General features: G+C 35.9%; 1 protein-coding gene across 3 annotated transcripts in view; it reads left to right on the top strand.

The window, feature by feature from the left end:
* NFU1 (NFU1 iron-sulfur cluster scaffold) overlaps positions 1 to 20,323 on the top strand; it is a 41,458-nt gene extending 21,135 nt beyond the window's left edge. For all 3 annotated transcript variants that reach the window (XM_074207862.1, XM_074207867.1, XM_074207877.1), the window contains exons 5-8: positions 7,660 to 7,774; positions 10,620 to 10,680; positions 16,822 to 16,996; positions 20,189 to 20,323. In XM_074207862.1, the coding sequence (XP_074063963.1) occupies positions 7,660 to 7,774; positions 10,620 to 10,680; positions 16,822 to 16,996; positions 20,189 to 20,233 (396 nt within the window). In that variant the 3' untranslated portion in view covers positions 20,234 to 20,323. The remainder of the gene's footprint in view (positions 1 to 7,659; positions 7,775 to 10,619; positions 10,681 to 16,821; positions 16,997 to 20,188) is intronic.
* The last annotated feature ends 1,369 nt before the right edge of the window (positions 20,324 to 21,692 follow it).

Here is a 21,692-nt window from a genome sequence, read left to right on the forward strand (position 1 = left end):
CTCCTTAGATACTCACCTTCTTTCCCAGCTATTATAGAAATTCGGTTTTTAATTTCAAGTATCTATTATTATCTAGTATCTAGGAAGTTTGAATACATGGCTACTTCCATTTTGACTCTTTAAAACTTTTAAGATTCTGTCTCCACATGGTTACTCACAATCTTGATTCCTTAAAATGCTAAGATCCCTTGTCTCCACTTGGGGACTTAACAAATAACAAGCTGAGAGGGAAAACTGGGGAGAAAGAACTTACAAGAGAAACAAATAACAAAAAACACACAAAAATTTCCTCAAGACATAAATTCAACATCTATGGTTTAAATAAATCAAACTAGTTAAGACTGGTCACAATTTTAGGGCCAGTTTTTTAAATCACAGTAGCACTGATAGTATACTCAGGGATACTCCATATTTTCTTTTATGGTTTAAAATACATATTATTCTTAGATTCAGTAACTACAAACTTATTCAGCAAAATTCCCAGTTTTCACATCATACATCACACACAAAAAAGATATATTTCAGGACCAATTATATTTTTTCTCTTAGTAGATAGCCCTTTTCCTTTTTTTTCAGGGCTAATTAAACAATTAGATTCAAAATCCAAACAAACAAAAAGGAGTAATTCACATTTTAGAACTTTTGTTTCATTTAGAATGGAACTAAAAATTGAACTCATTTGTCCATGGATCTTACTTTCCTCAAATACTATCAGATAGTTTTAAATTCATTATTTAGCATTCTGTTATATATTTAAATATACCTTAAAAATCAAATTACAAGGGCAGCTAGGTGGCGCAGTGGATAGAGCACCAACCCTGGAATCAGGAGAACCTGAGTTCAAATACGGCCTCAGACACTTAATAATTGCCTAGCTGTGTGACCTTGGGCAAGTCACTTAACCCCATTGCCTTGGAAAAAAAACAAAAAAAATCAAATTACAATGGCTTTCACAATCCATTAAGATTATTCACAAAAGCAGCGCAACCTTTCCAAGTTACTTCCTGTTTTATATGATGAAGACTAAGACATTTCTTAAAATTTAATATGCAGAATTAAGAACTGTAATTTTTGGTAAAATTATTCCAGTTTTTCACAGTATACATTTCAAAATCTCCAGTATATTTTATATTAAGCAATCCTTAATTTGTAAAAATCTTTAAAAATATATAATTGTTAAAAATAAATCTTTAAAAGAAAAAAAAACTTAAGGGTGTATGAAGTAACTTAAAAATTTAATACATACCTGCAGGAAGGGGAGCATGTCATCACAGACAGATACACATATACACAGAAGCAAAAAACAAGTAACTTTTATCTCTGCCTCTGAAACTTCAGTTCCTTCCCCCCAGGTCTTTACTGGTTGGGGATTATGTAATTCCCAATTTCCCAGTCCACTTCTTATATGTTACTCCTTAATATGTTTCCCCCCACCCTGGTCATACCTCCACATACATCACATGTTGTTATAATGAACTTTAAGTGTGTCCTGGGATGGAGAAGTTAATATGTATAAGCTTATTAAGCATTCTCAGAGTAATAGACCCAAGTAACCCCTATTTCTTCATTAATCTTCTTAACTTTGTACCAGGATGTGTTAGACCAACTTATCGAGTCCTTTTATTTCCACTTCTTTTGATCCGTCCTTTTTCTTTTTGTGGATTGTGTTTCCAAGCCTGGGTAGTCTGTCATCATCTTAAAATTATTTAAGGGTCTCCATTCTTCCACTGAGGGTATTCCAGTTCTACTGGGTTTTACTCGATCAGTCTTACTTCAAACCCATAGGTCTAATTCATCTCCTATTCTGTTCAAAATGGGGCACTTCCCCCTTGATTAAATAACTCATACATATGTACCCAAGATGGAGAGGATAAACAATAACATAAATGTCTGGTCCAATTTTTCTTTGCTCTGGAAACAGTGCTATTCTTCTATATCTTTGGAGTCTGATCCAGAAATCCTCTTCAATTGAAGTTACTTGTAGAGATCTTCCTTTCTGGTAACTCTATAAAAAAATAAAACTCTGAAACTTCTTAAATAATGACAATTTACATTTTTTTGGTTTTTGCAAGGCAGTGGGGTTAAATGACTTGCCCAAGGTCATACAGCTAGGCGATCATTAAGTGTGAGGCCAGATTTAAAACCCTCCAGGACCAGTGCTCTATCCAGTGCTACCCAACTGCCCCTGACAATTTACATTTTAACTTGCCTACTGTCATACTGATATGCACAGAAAATTTAGTTACAAATAAAAATTAACCTAGTTTTATTTTTGACATCTTGTTCCTTTTTAAACATTTCTCCATTTGGAAGATGCCACTCTACTTAACAAAATAAACTTCCATACAGATTCCACTACAAAAGTGAATTCACAGGGGCGGCTAGGTGGCGTAGTGGATAAAACACCGTCCTTGGAGTCAGGAGTACCTGGGTTCAAATCTGGTCTCAGACACTTAATAATTACCTAGCTGTGTGGCCTTGGGCAAGCCACTTAACCCCATTTGCCTTGCAAAAACTAAAAAAAAAAAAAAAAAAAAAGGAATTCACTTAAGATTGTCAAATTAACTTGAGTTTGTAACATACACATTTGATAATAAATTTAGAACATAGAGTATGCAGTAAGTGATTTACAAATAGAAAAGTTTTAACTTTTTATTAAAGATTTTCTTTTATTTTGAGTTTTACAATTTTCCCCTAATCTTACTTCCCTCCCACCCCAAAGCAATTCATCAGTCTTTACATTGTTTCCGCGTTGTACATTGATCTGAATTGAGTGTGATCAAATAGAAATCATATCCTTAAGGAAGAAATATAAATTATGAGATAACAAGATCAGACAATAAGATATCAGTTAACTTTTTGCTATTATTAAAATAATGACTCAAATATCCTTATTTAAAAATGAATTTTTTTTCTCTAAAATATTTCTAAATAGACTATAGGTCATTCTTCTGATGTTTATACTTGTTATACTTATATATGTTATACTTACATATATACATATATATATATACATATGTGTTATACTTATATATGTACATATACACACATATATATATGTAGAGAGAGAGAGATTATTACAATGAATTAGCTTTCATATTTGAAAGTTTTATAGGTCCTATTACATAAATACTTCTACAAAACATTCCTGTTCTGAGAGTGTTTCTCTTTCTTAAGTACAGAATTTATCAAATTTAAGTTGGTATAAAATTAACTTTAATCTCAAATGCTTTTACTCTAAATAACAGTTCCACCAGTCGCAGCTTATAGCTAGATACAGTTTGGGTTTGCAATAAAGAATATACTAATTCATCATAAATAAAAGACTTCACTATTACAGTTCGAATTTGTCCTGATGTAAAAACTAAACTAAAAATACATTAAATGGGGCAGCTAGGTGGTGCAGTGGATAGAGCACCGGCCCTGGAGTTAGCAGGATCTGAGTTCAAATCCAACCTTAGTCACTTAATAATTACCTAGGTGCAGGACCTTGGGCAAGTCACCTTATCCCCATTGCAAAAAAAACAAAACAAAACCAAAAACCAAAACCAAAATAAGATTCTTAAGAAATACATTAAATAACTTAATATAATTTACACTTTTCATAAATGATAACAATATTGAACTTTAGGCAATGGTGAAAAAATACTGACAGTTTCAAAACAAGGTTGATCAATAATATAGCTTTCCATTCATACTCTGTAATATATAAGTTGTACAAATATAACTTATACAAATTATAAATTTGTATAATTATTATACAGTTATACATTATATTATACATTATATCAAAACATTAGCATTATTTGAGTTAAAACCCATTATTAATAAGGTGACACCCTTATGGGCATCATAATATATACTGTTAACAATAATAGTTAACACATAACTCATTCAGTCATTCATTTAACAAATGTCAAATTCATACATATTCCCCATTCGTCTTAATGCCAAATAACAAATTAAGTAAATTAAGTAAATAGTACCACATCTGGGCTTATAATTAATTACTTGATTTCTAAATTATTCCTGTTTACAAATACTTAGTGAATTAAAGGACAAAAACCCCAAAATTTCATGAACTTCTTTTCTGACCCAAAGAGACCTAGGGGATCACATACTACATCTCCAAATTAACTTTTATGCACACTTACACACACATAAAATACATCCTTATTTTCAGTTCTCATACAAAGTTTTTGGGTTTTTTTTTTTTTACTTCCTAGAAATTCTGTAGCACAGAAAATTCTCATGACCAGATGTTTCAAAAAAAAAAATCTCTTTTTATGATTACAAGCTTTTTTTTTTTTTTTTGCAAGACAATGGGGTTAAGGAACTTGCTTCCAAGATAACACACACAACTAGGTAATTATTAAGTGTCTGAGGCTGAATTTGACCTCAGTTCCTCTTGATTCCAGGACTGCTGCTCTATCCACTATAGCACCTATATGCTCCCCACAAGATTTTCTTTATACTTTGCTTAACAGTTTTATAAATTCCAAAAGTCCTACCTAAAATAACCTTAAATGATTTTGCTTTCAAAAACCTAAGTTTACAAATTCTTCAGGTTCTTAATTCATGTATTCTAATTATTTTCATCAATTCAATTCTAATTTCCTGATATTCAAGTTTATAAGAATTTTTATACTCATTAGTGTATTAGCCAATATTTCTTTTTTTGTTTTTTACCAATCATATTTTGTTTATTCTTTATTTATGTACACATTACTAAAGTAGTCTCGCTGCAAGAGTAAACACAATCATCCCCCCCTAAAAAAACAGAAAAAAAAATTGTACTTCAATCTGTGTTTGGACATCAGCTCTGTCTCTGGGATAGATTGCATTCTTTATTATAAGTCAATCAGAGAAGTTGCTTCCATTTTTCCCCCCACAGTTGCTATTGCTAATGCATCCATTTCTCCCCACTGCCATTTATTCTAATCTCTCTCTCCTTTCACTTTGTCCTTCCTTAAAAGTGTATTTTGGGGCAGTCAAGTGATGAAGAAGACAGAGCACTGGCCCTGGGGCCAGGAAGACCCAAGTCTTAAGTCCTGCCCCAGACACCCAACAACCACCCAGCCCAGTGATCCCAGGCAAACCACCCAACCCCATCACCTTGCAAAAAATAAAAAAGTGCATTGTATCTGACTAACTTCTCCCACCATCTTCCCTCTCCTCTATCATTTATACCCTGTTCCCCTCCCCCATCCCCTTTCTTGCATCCCCCTTTTTCCTGTAGGGTAAGATTTATTTCTGTACCCTATGAGTGTATGTGTTGTTTTGTCTCTGAGCCATTTCCAGTGAGAGTGAAGGCTCATTCATTTCCCCCTCACTTCCCCTTCTTCCACTCCATTGCAAAAGCTTTTTCTTGACTCTTTTATGTGAAATATCTTTGCCCATTCTGTATCTCCTTTCCCTTTCTCCCAGTACATTCCTTTTTCGCCTGTTGACTCCATCTTTATAATATATTATACCATGATATTCAGCTCTCTCCTGTGCCTTGTCTAGATACGCTCCTCCTAACTGTTGTATTAAATGAGATGGTTCATATGAATATTATCAGTACCATCTTCCCATGCAGGGAACATCATTAAAGTTCAGTTCAACATCATTAAATCCCTCATAATTTGCCTTTCCCATCTACCCTCTCTATCAATCAATCAGTCAATATCTCCAAGGGAAAAAAGGATCCCTCCTAAAGTGCAACTTAAAGACCTTGCTTGCCTTAGAGAAGTAGCTGGAGTCTACATGAAGAATTCCATCTTTAAGCTTTGGTTACTGTTAACTTTCCAATGTGATACTAATTCTTACAATGCCCTTATCTCTACCAAAGTCCCTCAAAATAAGCCTTCACACTAGGAATAACCCATAGCACAAAAATCCCCCTCTCAAGAGCATCTTGGGAGAGAAATGGAGTGACCCTCAGGATTGGTATTCTACCTGCTTTGGCAGGTCAGCCTCCAGAATTCCTGAAGAGCACAAAAAAGTGGGGTCTTTAGCTCTAGTGGAGAGCAGGAGCAGCACTGGATGGAGAGGCGCTCCAACAACACACACTCTGAAATTTGCACTGTCACATGTTTCTCTCCCTCTGAGCTCCAGGGGCAGAATAGAAGAAACTCAGAAAGGGCACTGTAGATCAAATTGGAAGAGATAGGCCTAAGAAAATGGGAAGGTATTTCTTACCTTCCAGAGTCTGAGAACATTAATCAGATTTCTACCTGGCCCACCATAAATGTTTCCAGAGAGGACAACTGTTGCCCACTCAAGGACACCAAAACTGTTGCAGGAGCAACTGAGATGGAGAGACACAGCTGTGGTTCATTTGGGTGAGGAACTCGCCAATCTCTGACTCAGGGAGATAGGAAAGGCTTAGACATAATACACAGTTTACACAAATGTCTTATAAATTGCAATAAAAAGTCCACCAATTATTATGAAAAGTTCATAAGTTAAGTCCTTTGGAGGGCAGCTAGATAGTGAGTTTCTTCACAGGCTGATTAGCAGAAGTTGAAGTGAAGAAAGGCTAAAGTGAAAATAGGAAATCACTGATCCCTAATGTGTGAGAGTAGCACATGGGAATCTAGTATACTACTTCAAAAAGAGATAAGAGATGACTGGGGGAAAACAGCAAAGAGGACAGTCAAGTTTAAAAGGGTGGATTTCTAATAAGATAGTCGAGTTAAAGAGAGAGAAGTTGGTAAAGAAGGGGAGTTTCTAATGAGTTGGAGCATGTGATTCCAGCTTAGAAAATGGAAGGGCAGAAGAAAGCGGGCAGCAGCTGCTCAGCCTAGTCAGTAGGAAAAAGGGAGTGAAAGAGGAAGTGATGACTCCTGAAGTAAACCCTCATTGGAAGGTGGAGCAAGTGTGGCGTTTAAGGGGTGGCATTTAAGGAGTGGCATTACACCCGGTATAGGTGTGGTTTTTCTACTGTGTATGCCAGAGGGGCAGTCCTCAGAGTATGGCTACTACCTGAAGCAAGGTATTATCCACTGCACATGTGTAGCATGTGTTGCCTACTGAGCATGCTTGGTGTCTATTGGTACCATGTATGCTCTTGCCTTAAGGGTGTGATCAAGGTAAGACATGTGGTCACCCACCAGATCCAGACATAGCAATACCTGTAGGGGTTTTCTAAAAGTCAATACAGAATAGAGTAGTAGAGTACTTAAACAGTATAGAAAAGGCCACAAGGTTTGTTCCCAACACAAAAAGATCACAATATTTCTCTGTCCCTAGAATACCCTGCTACAATTTCTCAGTGTTCTCTAGCCCCCCAAAAAAAAAACAACAAAGAACAGTTCAGTAGCTGCTGCTATACTTATCTTTAACACTGGAATATTCAAAGACTGGGTCATTACTAGTGGGCAACTGAGACAGTTTCTGGTCTTCCTCAGTTATACCTCTCCAGTCTAATTCATACTGTTTTGGACTGCATGGCCAACGCCATGCAGTCCAAAATAGTATGATTGCTACAGACCAGAAAAGAATTCTGCACAAATGAACCCAGAACCAAACATCAGCCTCCAGGAATGAAAGATGTCAAATGAAATCTGATTCAAAGTTTTTAAAATAATGTTGTGGTAAGGGTTCTTTTAAAATAGTTATATGACAATGTATTTGGGCAGAATTATGGTAACATTTTTCTTCCTACCTTTATAGGAAAGTGAAGACTTAGATTGGAATTTACTGAAACCAGATATTTATGCAACAATAATGGATTTCTTTGCTTCTGGTTTGCCCATAGTTAATGAAGAAACACTTTCTACAGAAACAGGTAAATGGAAGTTTCAGGAAAGGAGTTCTTGTCTTTTTAGTATGTTCATACTTGCAATCTTTCTAAAATATGTTCCTTCTGAAGTCAGTGAAATAAATAAATGAGATGTTATTGGAGACAGTAATATATTTGTCTCTGTGAAGTGGCTTATGTGCATCTAATCCCTCCAACAATCTGGAGAACATATATACCTTAAAAGGAATAGAACTCATCATTTAAAGGAATCTTATAAAGAGAAGAATCTTTTTTTCTGTGATTAATGACCATTAACCTTATAAGTTTAATAATGATCAATTAAAGTTCATCTTGGTAAATCAATGTATGATGGAAAAAAAATTATGAGCATTCTAAGAAATTTTCAGTAAGGATTTGATGCCATACATAAGGAGAAACTCCAATCAATCATTCTGAATTCAAAAACATAGAACTTCACTCACCTGAAAAGTCTTTTTTTTTTAGTGCGTCTCCCAGATACATTTTATCAATTGGGATGTATGTTTTTTAAAGGACTACCTTTGGCTGTTTGGAGCAGCTCAGTGGCATAGTGGATAGAGTGCTGGGGAGTCAGGAAGACCTGAGTTCAAATGGGTTTTCCACACTTGTATGACCCTGGGCAAGTCACTTTACCCTATTTCCTTCAATTTCCTCAGCTATAAAATGAGCTGGAGAAGGAAATGCTAAGCCGGTCCAGTATGTTTACTAAGAAAACCCCAAATAGAGTCATGAAGAGTCAGACATTACTGAAATGTTGAACAAATTGGTAGTATTTTAATTTAAAATTTTTCTAAATTCTGTCCATTAGTGTCATCTAGTGGTAAAATAAGGCAACTGCCTTGTCATGAGATAAAATCTTTTAAAGGAATCAGATAAATCAAGAAATTAAAGAAAAAACAAAAGAAATTTGTTTTAAATTAAGTGAATATAATTTAAGGTCATATCTTTGAGTTCACAAAAGTTGAAAATATGTGCTGTGTCCACCATAAGTGCCTAATAAATATCTGTGAATTAAATAAGTTCAAAATAGTAATGATATTAAAGTACTGAAAGATAGTAAGGGAATAGGGAAAACTCTTTGGGAGGAGCTGATGCTTAAGCAGCTCCAGGAGCTAGGGATTCTAGGAAGCTAAGATGAGGAGGAAGAGGCCTTTCTACCATCCTCCTCCATCATTTTCAGTTTTGGAGTCAGGGAGACCTGGCTTCAGTCCTGCTTTTGACCCAAATTGTATCTGACTCCGGGCATGTTCCAGACAGTTCAACAAAGCTTTCCTTTTCAGAGTGGAGGGAGATCTGAATGGATAAATCAGTTTCTTCACTAAGAGCCTCCTGTACCTCTGACATCACAGATATGATCCCTCCACTTCCCATCCCACCTCCTTGTCCCAACAAAAAGCAAAATAAACAAATCCAAAAAACTATTTAATAAAGCAGCATTTCTCAACTTCTAAAAATGTAACGTCTAAAACAGATACTGATGTGGAGCTAAAATAGTCTATTTCCCCCCCCTCAAAATCTTTTATTTGAAGTTGTTTGCAAGTTGTCCTCACCTCAAAAATAGACACACTGGCAGTTCCCAGAACCATGCCTATGACCACAGTCAGCTCTGTCACCCAAGCTCCTCTCAGGATCCACTGTTAGCTCCCATTCCTAATGGTCTCAGGGCAAGATGACTGATTGAAGGGTGAGCAACAGTAGTGATGGCTCAGAACTGTTGGAAGCACCCTCACACTCTGAAGATATTTGGATCACAGCTGGGAGGGATGGCATTGGAAGTGAAGGCAGGACATTCAAAAGCTCACAGATTTTATATATTCATTATATTTGTTCTGCTTCCTTAAAAGAGAGTCTAATGTAAAGTTCCCAGCAGGGGCCAGACCAGATATTCCCCTTCTCTTCTTCCAACCTTCCTGGCCTCATCCATGAGGCCTGAAGTTGGGGCTTCATCCTCTTCTCTAGCTGCCTTTGCATGGGGGCATTCAGAGGTCTGAATTGAAGCTACATTGAGGGTGTTATTTTGCTTCCACAGGCAGTGAGTGCCTCATAGACTTCCATTCTTCCTCCTCATATAGCACAGGGTTTTATGAAACATGGTGATACCAAAGCTGGAAAAAAAATAAATATGTTACTGCTGGAAATAACTGATATTAACAGCTTTAACAATTTTAAAAACCTCAATAGTTTTGTTTTTTAGTTTTTTTAGTTGTTTTTTTTTTTTTTTTTTTTGCAAGGCAATGGGGTTAATTAAGTGGCTTGCCCAAGGCCACACAGCTAGGTAATTATTAAGTGTCTGAGGCCGGAGTTGAACTCAGGTCCTCCTGACTCCAGGGTCAGTGCTCTATCCACTGTGCCACCTAGCCACCCCTAAAAACCTCAATAGTTTTGCAAATACTGATTCTGGGAAATTTTGTACATAATTTGCTCAACTTTACTGGGTTATTAGATATGAATTTTCATTTAAAATTCACCAAAGACTAAAGAACATAAGTTTCCCCCCATCCTTCTGGCTCATGAATTTTTTATAGTCTTTCTGGCTAAGATTTCAAAATGTAGACCTGTCTTAGGGCATAAACAGTACCACTGTATCATTTTAGCCATTCACCATAATACATCAAATTAACCTTACTTCCTGGTTCCCCCCCAGAGCATCATCAAGTAAGTGGACTTTTTTAATTCCAAAAAGTTGTGCAGCCAACAAATACTATTAAGAATGCTGGATTATTAAGATCCTAAGTTATCTGATTTGCACTGAATGTCACTTGCTAATAAAATGCAAATCTTTATTCCCAAACTTTTAAAAATATTCTAACATATTGCTGCTTTAATACTTTTGATTTGTACTTGTTTCTAGTAACTGAAGAGGATGATGAAGTTGTAGCAATGATTAAAGAATTGTTGGATACAAGGATAAGGTATGGTATATCATGGGAATGATTTTAATAATTTGAAAGATTTATAGTTATGAACAAATGTGCAAATTAATCATAAAATATTTAATTTATAACTGTATAAAAATTTAAATTCTATTTTTCTCTACTTTCTCAAAACAAATGCACATATAAAAAGTCAAATATAATTTTGAGGAATATGTATTATAAAGAGACATAAAATTTTAATTCCATGTTTATATGTTCTTTGTCCTCTACTGTTTTGAAGGAAAAAAACTTTAGAGTTAAGCTGGGAAAAACTAATAAGAGATTTATAGAGACTTAGCAAAGAGAAAGTGGGGCACTTAATAGAGATCTAAAGAAACACAGTCACGATGGCCTCTTCTACAATCCTCCTTTGTTAGCCTTCAAGTTGTCCTGTAGCCCTGTCCTTGGACAGCCCTGAGTTCTTGAAGGCCATCCTATTGGAGTATAAACTCTGGGAGATTCAACTTGAAAGATTTCCCAGTGAGAGACTGTGCCTTTTGTCCAGACACCAATGTACCTACAAAGGGAAAGTGGGTGGGGCTGAAAGGCTTTGAGTTTTTTAGAGCAGAGGAACTCTTAATAACATTCTATGAAGTCATAGTGTGCATATGATTAGTGTTGAGGGAATTCTTTTACCCACAGATCCTTGAAGTAAGTCTGAATTCTACATTTGCATTAGAACTTCATTTCAACTCAAATAAGCATTGATTTACATATCCCATAGAAGATTTATTCCTTCATTCATGTATTCAGTAACCATTTAAGTATCTGTTCTGGGAAAGGTGCTATCCTGTACATTGAGGGGAAATCTGCAAATAATTTGGTCCCTGCCCTCATGGAATTTTCAATCAAGCCTACTCACCTCATAGACACTGATTAAATTGGTGGGAATGTGAGCCCTAGATATATGGGAATAATGTTTTGTAATTATTGTTCTTCTATGTCATTTAAATAAATACTTTTATTAATTAATTGGATCTTCTAGAAGACTGTTAACAGAAAACATATTAGAGGAAGCTCAGCAGCTACACTGTTAGGAGTGTAATTCCCTTCAAGACTCACTTCTAGAACCTAAGGATGCAGTTGTCCCTCTTAAGGAGCTTATTTTTTGAGAAAGAACAAGTTGGGAATGAGGCCAAAGAAAAGCATAAAAAAAAAGGGGGGGGTGTAGGACTTCTTTCTGGGCACAGAGAACAGTGTAAATGAACAAAGGATGGAAGAGTTTGGGACTGACTTGATCAAATTTTTTTTATGAGAACACTTTGGGAAGGCTAAATCAGAAGAGTGAGAGAATAGAGTTGCAAAGATCTATTAGAATACTATTTCAGTTATTCAGTTAGTTGTTAGGAGGGCCTTAACTAGGGTGATGACAGTAGAAATAGAGAACGTTGGATGTGAGCAATGCAAAGGCAGACTCAAGCTTGTCTAGATAACTGATTGGATGTGAGAAATGACAGAAAATAGTCATATGTAATACTCTCTGTGTAGATGATTGGAAAAAGAAATGTTCTTTTGCAACTAGAAGGAGTAAATGACAACTTTAAGGAAGAAGTGGCATTTGAATTTAACCTTGAAAGTTGGACAGGATTTTAAAAGATAGATTGGGGGGGGAGCATTCCAGAAATAAGTTTTCTTACCTAGGTATTAGGAAGTGATAAAAATGACTCCATTTTGCTTCCTATATTAATTGTTGCTAAATCTCAAAGTGCTTTTCCAACTGATTTATATAAAACTTTTTAATATGGATAGAATATATATCTATAAAACACTTAAAGAGAAGTTTTGAATTATGTAATTGCATGATTAAGAGATTTATTTTTTTGGTTTGTGTTTTTTTGAGGAAAATGAGCCTGGAAGTGTTTTACACTTTCTTGACTTGATATAATTGAGAAAATTGTGTTGGGGAAAGAACAATAAATTTGGGAGTCAGGAGAGGGTCAGTGTCCACATTTATTTGTTTTGAAGAGTGTTAAATTATTTGTAGAATTTCTCTAGCTTTTCATCATATATTGTACAGTTATTTTATGGAGGGTTTTTTTGGGGGGGTTTTCTGTGTTACTCATGAGGAAATTAAGGAAACTGTTACAGTACAAGATGATTAAATATCCCTTAAAATTATATTTCTTATTGCTTTTGTACTCATGATAAAACTAATTCTTTAATTTGCCTCTGATCAGAGAACCTGTGATTCATCCTTTTTTTATCAGTTCATTTTCCACTGGTCAAAGATCTCACATTTAGAGATCTTACACTTAATTTTTAGACTAACTATAATGCTTATTACCCATAGCCCCCTTTCATGACTCTGCAACCATCATTCTGAAGTGGAAAGTGGGGACACCCATAATTAATGCTTTATTTTTCTTAAGTTTATGAATTATTATAGAACAAAAATTTACCACCTTGTTTTCAGTCTACTGATGATACTGCTAGTCTTGTCCATGAATATCAGGCTGTCATGATCTTTGTTGTTCAGTTTTGTCCACCTTAATGTGACGCCATTTGGAACTTTTTTGGCAGAGATAGTAGACTCATTTGCCATTTCCTTTTCCAGTTTATTATACAACTGAGAAACAGAGGCAAACAGGTATTCAATGACTTTCCCAGGGTCACACAACTAGTGTGATCAGTAAGATGAGTTTTTGAGTATGGGCCTGAGCATTTTATCCACTCCACCACCTAACTGCCCCACAGTATTTTACAAATTGAATCTTAAAGAGTTAAGTTCTCTGTTTAAGGGCAAAATACTAAATGACAACCACATTTTTTAACTTCTAGGCATGTTAATTCTGAATTTATTGCTTCTTCCCTGACGACAGGCCAAACTCTGTCTCCCTGTGTAGTCTTTCCATCTCTTGTCTGTCCTGATGCTCAGCTGTAACAATGTCATTCTACTCCTCCAAAACTTAACTTAATTCTTCACTGATTAAATTCTTTAAAGCCTTGCATTCAAAGACCCTCCACAATTTACCTTCCACTTCCCTTTCCAATTTTATCTCCTACCACTCACACTTACACATTCTATGCTTCATCCAGAGTTTAGATTTTACAATTTTCTAAACTCAAATTTTCATATGCCTTCTTTCATTTTTTAATTACTTCTCCAAAAAGACAAAACTCTTTTATGTAGCCTATCCTTATTAAAATTATTCTATCTTTCAAAGCCATGCTCAGATGTCATCCTTTTCCATGAAGCCTTCAACATGAATCCCTCGACATGGAGGTCAACTCTCCAACAAAAATTCTCATATTTTTTATATCTCTGTTATGGTTATTATTAATTTACTTTATCTGTGATAATCTCCTTAAAAGAAGGAGTCATTTTTACCTTTTTTTATCACCCTCACTAACTAGCACACAATAGATACTTAATTAAATTACTGGGTCTCTATAAATAAATTCCGAATCTTTCCATCAAGGGTGCTGTATTCCACTCATTTCTCTTAAAATAGATAACCGGAGATCAATATAGGGAGTAAAAAAAAAAAAAATCAGGTTCTTCAGGAAAGAAAATGAGCTTGATTTGGGACTTGTGAGAGTTTGAGGTACCAGTTAGTGGTTGGAAGGCATTTGAAGATACAGATCAGAGGTAAGAAGAAAGCTGAAGAATAAAGATAGAGATTTAGGTGTCATCTATATGATTGCCAAAGAATATAGCATACTGAGAGAAAAGAGGATGACCAGTTTGGAATATCTAATTATTGTACCTTAACAGGTTTGGTAGGAGTGTAAGAAACCTGTGAAGGAGATAGAGGGAGCAGTTAATATTTTTAGTGTAGAATCAGGAAAATATTATATCTTTGAAGCCAACAGAGGAAAGAGTACCCAGAAGAGATGGGTGAATTCAGATGTCAGTTTGTTGCAGAGAAGTCAGTGAAGATGAATAAGATCCATTAGATTTAGTGATTTAGGAGACCATTGGTACAGTTTGAGGGAAAAAACCCAAATGGTTAGGAGCTGACCAGTGAGTGGGTAGTATGTATAACTTTTTTTCCCCCTAGAAATTTGACTGTGAGAAGAGAGATAGGGGGTGATGGAACAGAAAAAGCAAAGGCTTTTTTTTTTTTTAATTATGTAACCTTGTTTGTAGTTAGAAGGGAAGGAATTAGCACAAAGTATCACTTTGAAGACACATGAGAAAGAAAATGATTGCTAGACAGCCTTTAGACAAAACATTTAGAAATGGGATCAAAAATACAGGGAGTAGAATGACCCTCTGAGAAAGGAGAAAATAAGTGAGATGCTTAGGGGTAAAAGAAGAAGAATTAGAACTTAAAGCAGATGATCTCAAACTTCTTATGGAAGATTTGATTGAGACAGCCTGACCATGGATGGAGTTCTGGATACAGAGTCCTAGGTTCAAATCCAGCTTGAGACATTGATTATCTACATTATTCCCAGCAAGTCATTCAGTCTTTATGGGATCCATCAGTCTAATGAAAAGGTTGGACTAGAGATGACCTCTAAGGTTCCTTCAAGCTTTAAATCTGTAATCTTCTGATCTGTGGTCCTAAAGCTTTATATAATTGTTGGTTGTTATTATTAGTACTACTATTAATGTGTAAGAATAAGAGTTAGGGTTGTGGTTGTGGTTGAGAGAGGTAATGATTCAGAATAGTTACTGCAGGTAATGAGATAGGATGGCAATAAATGTAAAATAGAATGACTAGCAACAATAAGGGTTCAGTTGAGGTTATGTATCACAAATTTTTTTTTTTTAGGTTTTTGCAAGGCAAATGGGGTTAAGTGGCTTGCCCAAGGCCACACAGCTAGGTAATTCTTAAGTGTCTGAGACCAGAATTGAACCCAGGTACTCCTGACTCCAGGGCCGGTGCTTTATCCACTGTGCCACCTAGCCACCCCCCACAAATTTTTATAATGAATAAAACCAATTCAATATGTTTTACTTTCTCAATTGCTCAAATCAGGAGCAAAGAAATGGAATGGTGGTAGGTTAATCAAAGTTGAGGATTTAGCAGATCAGCACAAAAGGATTTAAAAATTGTGGCTTAGAAGTCATTAATATGACACACCATAGGGATACAATTGTAAAACATATTAGAGATCATTTAGTTTAATCCATTCTAGAAAAAGGAGTTCCCAGGGGCGGCTAGGTGGCTAGTGGATAAAGCACCGGCCCTGGAGTCAGGAGTACCTGGGTTCAAATCTGGTCTCAGACACTTAAGAATTACCTAGCTGTGTGGCCTTGGGCAAGCCACTTAACCCCATTTGCCTTGCAAAAACCTTAAAAAAAAAAAAGGAATTCCTGATAAAGTACCCCCCTTCCCAGTCATCGAATCATTTTTTTAAAAACAATTAAAGATACAGAAGTCACTACTCTGTTGAGACAGTGCATTCCCACTTTGGACTACTCTAATTATATCCAGAGCACTGTGACCATTTAGTCTTGAAATCTGTTTCTCTCTAGCTCTGCCCCCATTCCTATTTTTTGCCTTCTGGGGCAAGATGAATAAATCTAATCTCTGTCCTGCTCAACTAAGTATAGAAGCAAGTAAAACCAGATTGGGGAAGAAAGCCTGGGAGAATAAAGAGGTAGGGGTTGCAGGAATTGAAATCACATTAAGAATGAAGATTAGGAGGGGAGGCTAGGTGGCGTAGTGGATAAAGCACCAGCCCTGGAGTCAGGAGTACCTGGGTTCAAATCTGGTCTCAGACACTTAATAATTACCTAGCTGTGTGGTCTTGGGCAAGCCACTTAACCCTGTTTGCCTTGCAAAAACCTTAAAAAAAAAAGAATGAAGATTAGAGTTAGTGTGAATGAGGGAGTGAGCCAGGTAACATAATAGGAAGCCATAGAAGTTGAATTCCAAGGTTTTGGAGCTTGGATTGATAAAATTTCATGAGATGGTGGGATCCAAAGTATTTTAGAACTATTTTAAGCTAAAAAAGGAAAAATTGGTTAATTAAGTTAAAAATAGAGATATAAAGTAACTTCTTGCAAACAACTAATGTCATATACTTGGAAAAAAAAAATCGATCACTTGATCCTCCATCTGAAAAATAGCTTTAGATTTCTTCATTTGATTGAGATAAAGCTAGTACATACCTAAATCTTACTGAATCTTTTCATTTTTCTCTCCAAATCTGTTTCTTTTAAATAATATTCTCTGACCAAAGGCCAACTGTGCAGGAGGATGGGGGTGATGTGATCTACAAAGGCTTTGAAGATGGCATCGTACAACTGAAACTGCAAGGTTCCTGTACCAGCTGCCCCAGCTCCATCATTACTCTGAAAAATGGAATCCAAAATATGCTTCAGTTCTATATTCCAGAAGTAGAAGGTGTAGAACAGGTAGGCCACTACTGTCTCTCCACTTGGATATGTTATCAGTTCATCAGCAAGTATTTATTGAGAGCTTGAATCATAACAAGCCATTATGCATAGGGTCAGGAAACATAAAGACAGAAATGAAAGTCCAGACCCTCAGGGGGTTTAGATATTATCTAGAGAGACAACATGAACACACCTATATGTCATATGTAAACAGGCACATCTGTATGTTTATATGTGTATGCATATGTATAACTGTATAGAATATATGCAAAATAAATGCAAGTAAATTTAGAAGGAGAATATTAGGAGCTGGGGGGATTAAGAAAGCTGTACTAAGAAGGTAATATTTCAGATAAATCGTGTAGGAAATAAGGTATTCTAAAAGACAGAGGGAAGGAGGGAGCATGTTCCAGACATGGAGGACTTAGGTTGAAAAGACTGGGATGGGGCTTAAATATCATTTACAAGGAACAAATTAAAGGCCACTGTGACTGGTCCTTAAATTATGGGAAAGGTTAAAATGAGGCTAAAAGGGTAAATAAGTCAGATCAAAATTGTGTAGGGGTTTTAAATAGCAAAAGGGGGAGTTTGTATTTATTCCTCAAGGTAATAGGGAGCCACTAGAGTATATGTAGTAGTGGATTAACAGGAACAGACTGTGCTTTAAGATAACTTTTCTTGCTTCTTATACAGCCACCACCAGAGTTGAAGTTATCTGTGAAAAGAAAAAACTAATGAGTTAAATGGTTTATTAGTAGCAAATCCCTATTATATTATAATATTCATTTTTTTTAAAAATCTCAAAGTTCATTTGGATAACTTTAATCCTTCCAGTTGTTAATTTTGTGATCTATTTATTTTTAGTTCAGCATTTTATAGCACATTGTTTACAATACGCAGTCTGTTCTTTTTAAAGCTGAGAGAAGAAAGGGCATCCATAAATCCTGTTGGTCATAGCACACTGGACTAGATTAGAAATGAAAATTGAGTTACTTCTTTGGCAATTATTAGGAATAAAATACCCAGTCATTTTCTTGGGGTCTTTTGTTGGAATTGATGGTCTCCTGAGGTTCACAACTAGCCTGAAGAATCCCAGCCTGGAGCAATGTACATGGTCCACAATTCTTGAGCATGCCCAAAAGGGAGGTTTGGGAGAAAAACAAGAAAATAATATGTACATATGAATGCACATGAATTGATTTTTCCAGTTATAAATGTCATTGGAAATGGACATTGCTTAGATTCTGTAATCTAAGTGCCTGACATTAGGTTAAAAACAAAAAAGAGGGGTGGCTAGGTGGCGTAGTGGATAAAGCACCAGCCTTGGAGTCAGGAGTACCTGGGTTCAAATCCGGTCTCAGACACTTAATAATTTAATTACCTAGCTGTATGGCCTTGGGCAAGCCACTTAACCCCATTTGCCTTGCAAAAACCTTAAAAAAAAAAGAACAAAAAATACAATTTAAGAATTTTTTTATTTTTTACTTTATTATCTTCTGGTCATTATTTTAGAGAGTAACAAAAACCACTTGATAAGTTAACCAGGAAATATTTGTATTTGCTCACCTGGGTGAGGCTGTTATATGGTTTTCAAGTTAGAAACTTGAATTAGTACTTTAATTGCCACAGACAGTGAAAAGAAGGAAGTTCTTTGTTTTTGTGACCTCTTTTCCTTTTCATAGAAAATAATTTATTGAATTAGTCATTGACTTGTGCAACAAGACCAGAACTCTGTAAGACCTTTTCTCTTGGGAAAGGCAGTACCATATAAGGGGAAGAGCCCTGGTTTGGAATAGGAAACTTGGTCTTGGATCTTAGCTCTGCTACTTGCTAGTTTTGAACAAGTTACTGCTCTGGGCACACTTTAGTTAGCTGGGAGTTTGAGCTAGTGTCTTGCTGCAGAGACCTGGGTCTCAGGGTTGTTGGAAACAAAGTACTTTGTAATTGTCTCTGGACTGCTACTACTGCTACTACTCCTTCCTTCTCTACCTCCTCACCCCAACCCACTACCACCATTCCTAATTATCTTCCTTAACTTTCTTGGAAAGTTTTTTGTCATTTTCTTAGGTTCCAGATGAAATTATTTTGTTTGGAAGGAAAGGTAACAATTTTATTTATTGCCGGTGCTTAGATTCTTATAATGGTTTGGGAATTCAGGATTTGTTTGTTTTTTATTTTCATTTTATTAAAATCATGATAGGGCATTGAAATAATAAAGTAGATAGGAAGCTGACCTAATATCTGGGAATATCTGGGTTCAAGGTTAGCCAAGCCCCTGACATATGCTGGCTTTGTGACTCTTGAGAAAGCCACTTCACCTCTCTATTTCCTGGAGGTCTCTCATAGATTCAAAGTTGCAAATAAGGTCTCAATCTGAATTGGTTAGAGGGAGTTTCCTTCCCTGGGAATCATGTGGATCAGTAAAATCACAGGTCTGGTCCCTTTCACTGCCCCCTCTTCAAGAGGGGGAAATAAAATTTGGGGTTTTATATTAAATATATCTTAATGATACCTTTTATCTTTACATCATATTTATGAACTCTTCCATTCCCCAGATTAATCTCTTATGACAAAGAAAAACAGTTAAGACAAATATCCAGTACGACCACCCAGCACTGACATTTCAATTGTGGTTTAGCTTACAATTATGCATTTAAAATGCATTTTAACTTGTTTTTTTAAAATTCATGGTAAAGCTACCACTACCACTACCACTAATAACAACAATAAACAATAAAACTTTCAGTTTTATCCCTACTTTACAAAGAGCTGAGTGCTGATTAGTGAAGGGGCCCTGCCTGGGGTCAGTAGGAAGCCAGGAACATTTTTCTGCCCAGTAGAATCATGTCTCTTATACCCCATGTGAATGATACCAGAGAGGCCTTTTCTGAGCCAGGAAAGTTGACTGGACTTCTGCTTTACTATTTAAATTAAATATTTGATTTGACTTCTTCCTAATGATAAATAATACAACATGTACATTTTGAATCTATAGTCAGATTTATATCAAAGGTCACTTAAATATTTTAATGGAATTTTCTTTCATTACTGCATTGTTTGAGATTATATTCCTCACAAAAAAATGGAAGGCCATACTCAGGAAAGTGGTTTCTCATGAACTATATTCTCATTAAATATATAATAATAAAAACAGTATAATAGCAATTTGAAACATTATCTGAAATCTTTAATTCATTTTACTTTGTCTAGGTTGTGGATGATGAACTAGAAGAAAAAGATGCAAATGCAACCTGAAACTAATTTTCCTTGAGGTGGATAGCATGGAAATCTAAAGAAATTTATGGAGGATTAATAAACTATGCTGTTTTCTTCAAAGAACTATAATTAAATGTGGAAATTATCTTTATATTATTTTCAAAATAACTTATTTCAATTTAATTAATATTCTTTAAAAGTGATTTGTTTCCAAGTAGATAATTTCTTTTTTGTTTTTGATTTCAGTACAATTTTTCCTTTTGTATAAAGCATGGAGAAGCCTAAAATTATTTTTCCTCATCAATTTTATCTCTATTTTCACATCTTGTAAATAAAATAAGCACAAACTCTTTGCCACAAATCCTCTCTATACACATATTCCTAGTTTGTTGTTTTTTTTCTATTTTTGAAATAGTGCTAGAAGTATCTATCAGCCAATTGCTTTCCTTAGGCCAGATCCGGGAATAGTTCATCTCTATTCACACCCCCTATGTCTGATTTTCACTCTGGTTACCTGTCTCCCTCCAGCCTTCAGTTTATGGCATAGAATACTCCCATTTTCATGTAGGTCATTTGATTGACCTATGTACTTAGAAGGAGGGGTCTAGTGGAGTACTCCAAGGATCTAACTTCAACCTTCTTATCAGTGATTTGAGTGATATTTTGCACTTCTCAAGTTTGCAGATGACACAAAGTCAGGAAATGCTAGCTCACATACTGGGTAAGATATAACAGAATGTTAAGTTGAATGTCATACCGAAAAACTCCTACACTCAGTGCCATAGGTCATAAGACCTCCATTTCCTCATGGTAGAGGCTTTTATGAGCTAGCAAGATGTTAACCTAAGTAGCAGAGCTGAAATTTGAACTCAGGTCTTCTGATTCCAAATCTAGCATCCATTCTCTTGTAGAAAAGGAAATATTAGGCAGAGGAAAATGTTTTATAATAAACTTTTTTCTTTCTGAGCTGGCCTTACATTAACACTGACCTCCATCAATTGCTCAAGACTCTCAAACTATTTGAGTCCTGCCCATATTCACACTCCCATAGTCTGCCTTACAGAAAGATACTTGTTTACCTAGGGGCAGCTGGGTGGATAGAGCAGTAGACAGAGCACCAGCCCTAGAGTCAAGGGGACCTGAGTTCAAATCTAACCTCAGGCATTTGACCCCAATTGGCCTCACTTAACCCTGATTGCCTTACATTCAGGGCCATCTCCAGCTGTCTTGATCCATATCTGGCCACCAAACCCATAGGGCTCTGGAGGAGAAAGTGAAGTTGGTGATTTAGCACAGCATCCCTCAGATCCAATCCACTTGCTTGTCATGGCTTCACCTCCCTGATGTCATGGTCTTCAAGAATGAAGGACTGCTGCTGTACTAGCTGGGCTAGGGAGATCTGAGAGGGGTAGCTGTGGTTTGTTTGGTTAAACAAAGAAGAGAGTTACAGCTGGTCTTAGGGAGAAAAGGAAACCAGGGAAATGGCCACAAGACTGGG

Source organism: Macrotis lagotis, chromosome 1, assembly GCF_037893015.1.
Source record: "Macrotis lagotis isolate mMagLag1 chromosome 1, bilby.v1.9.chrom.fasta, whole genome shotgun sequence".
Taxonomy (NCBI): domain Eukaryota; kingdom Metazoa; phylum Chordata; class Mammalia; order Peramelemorphia; family Peramelidae; genus Macrotis; species Macrotis lagotis.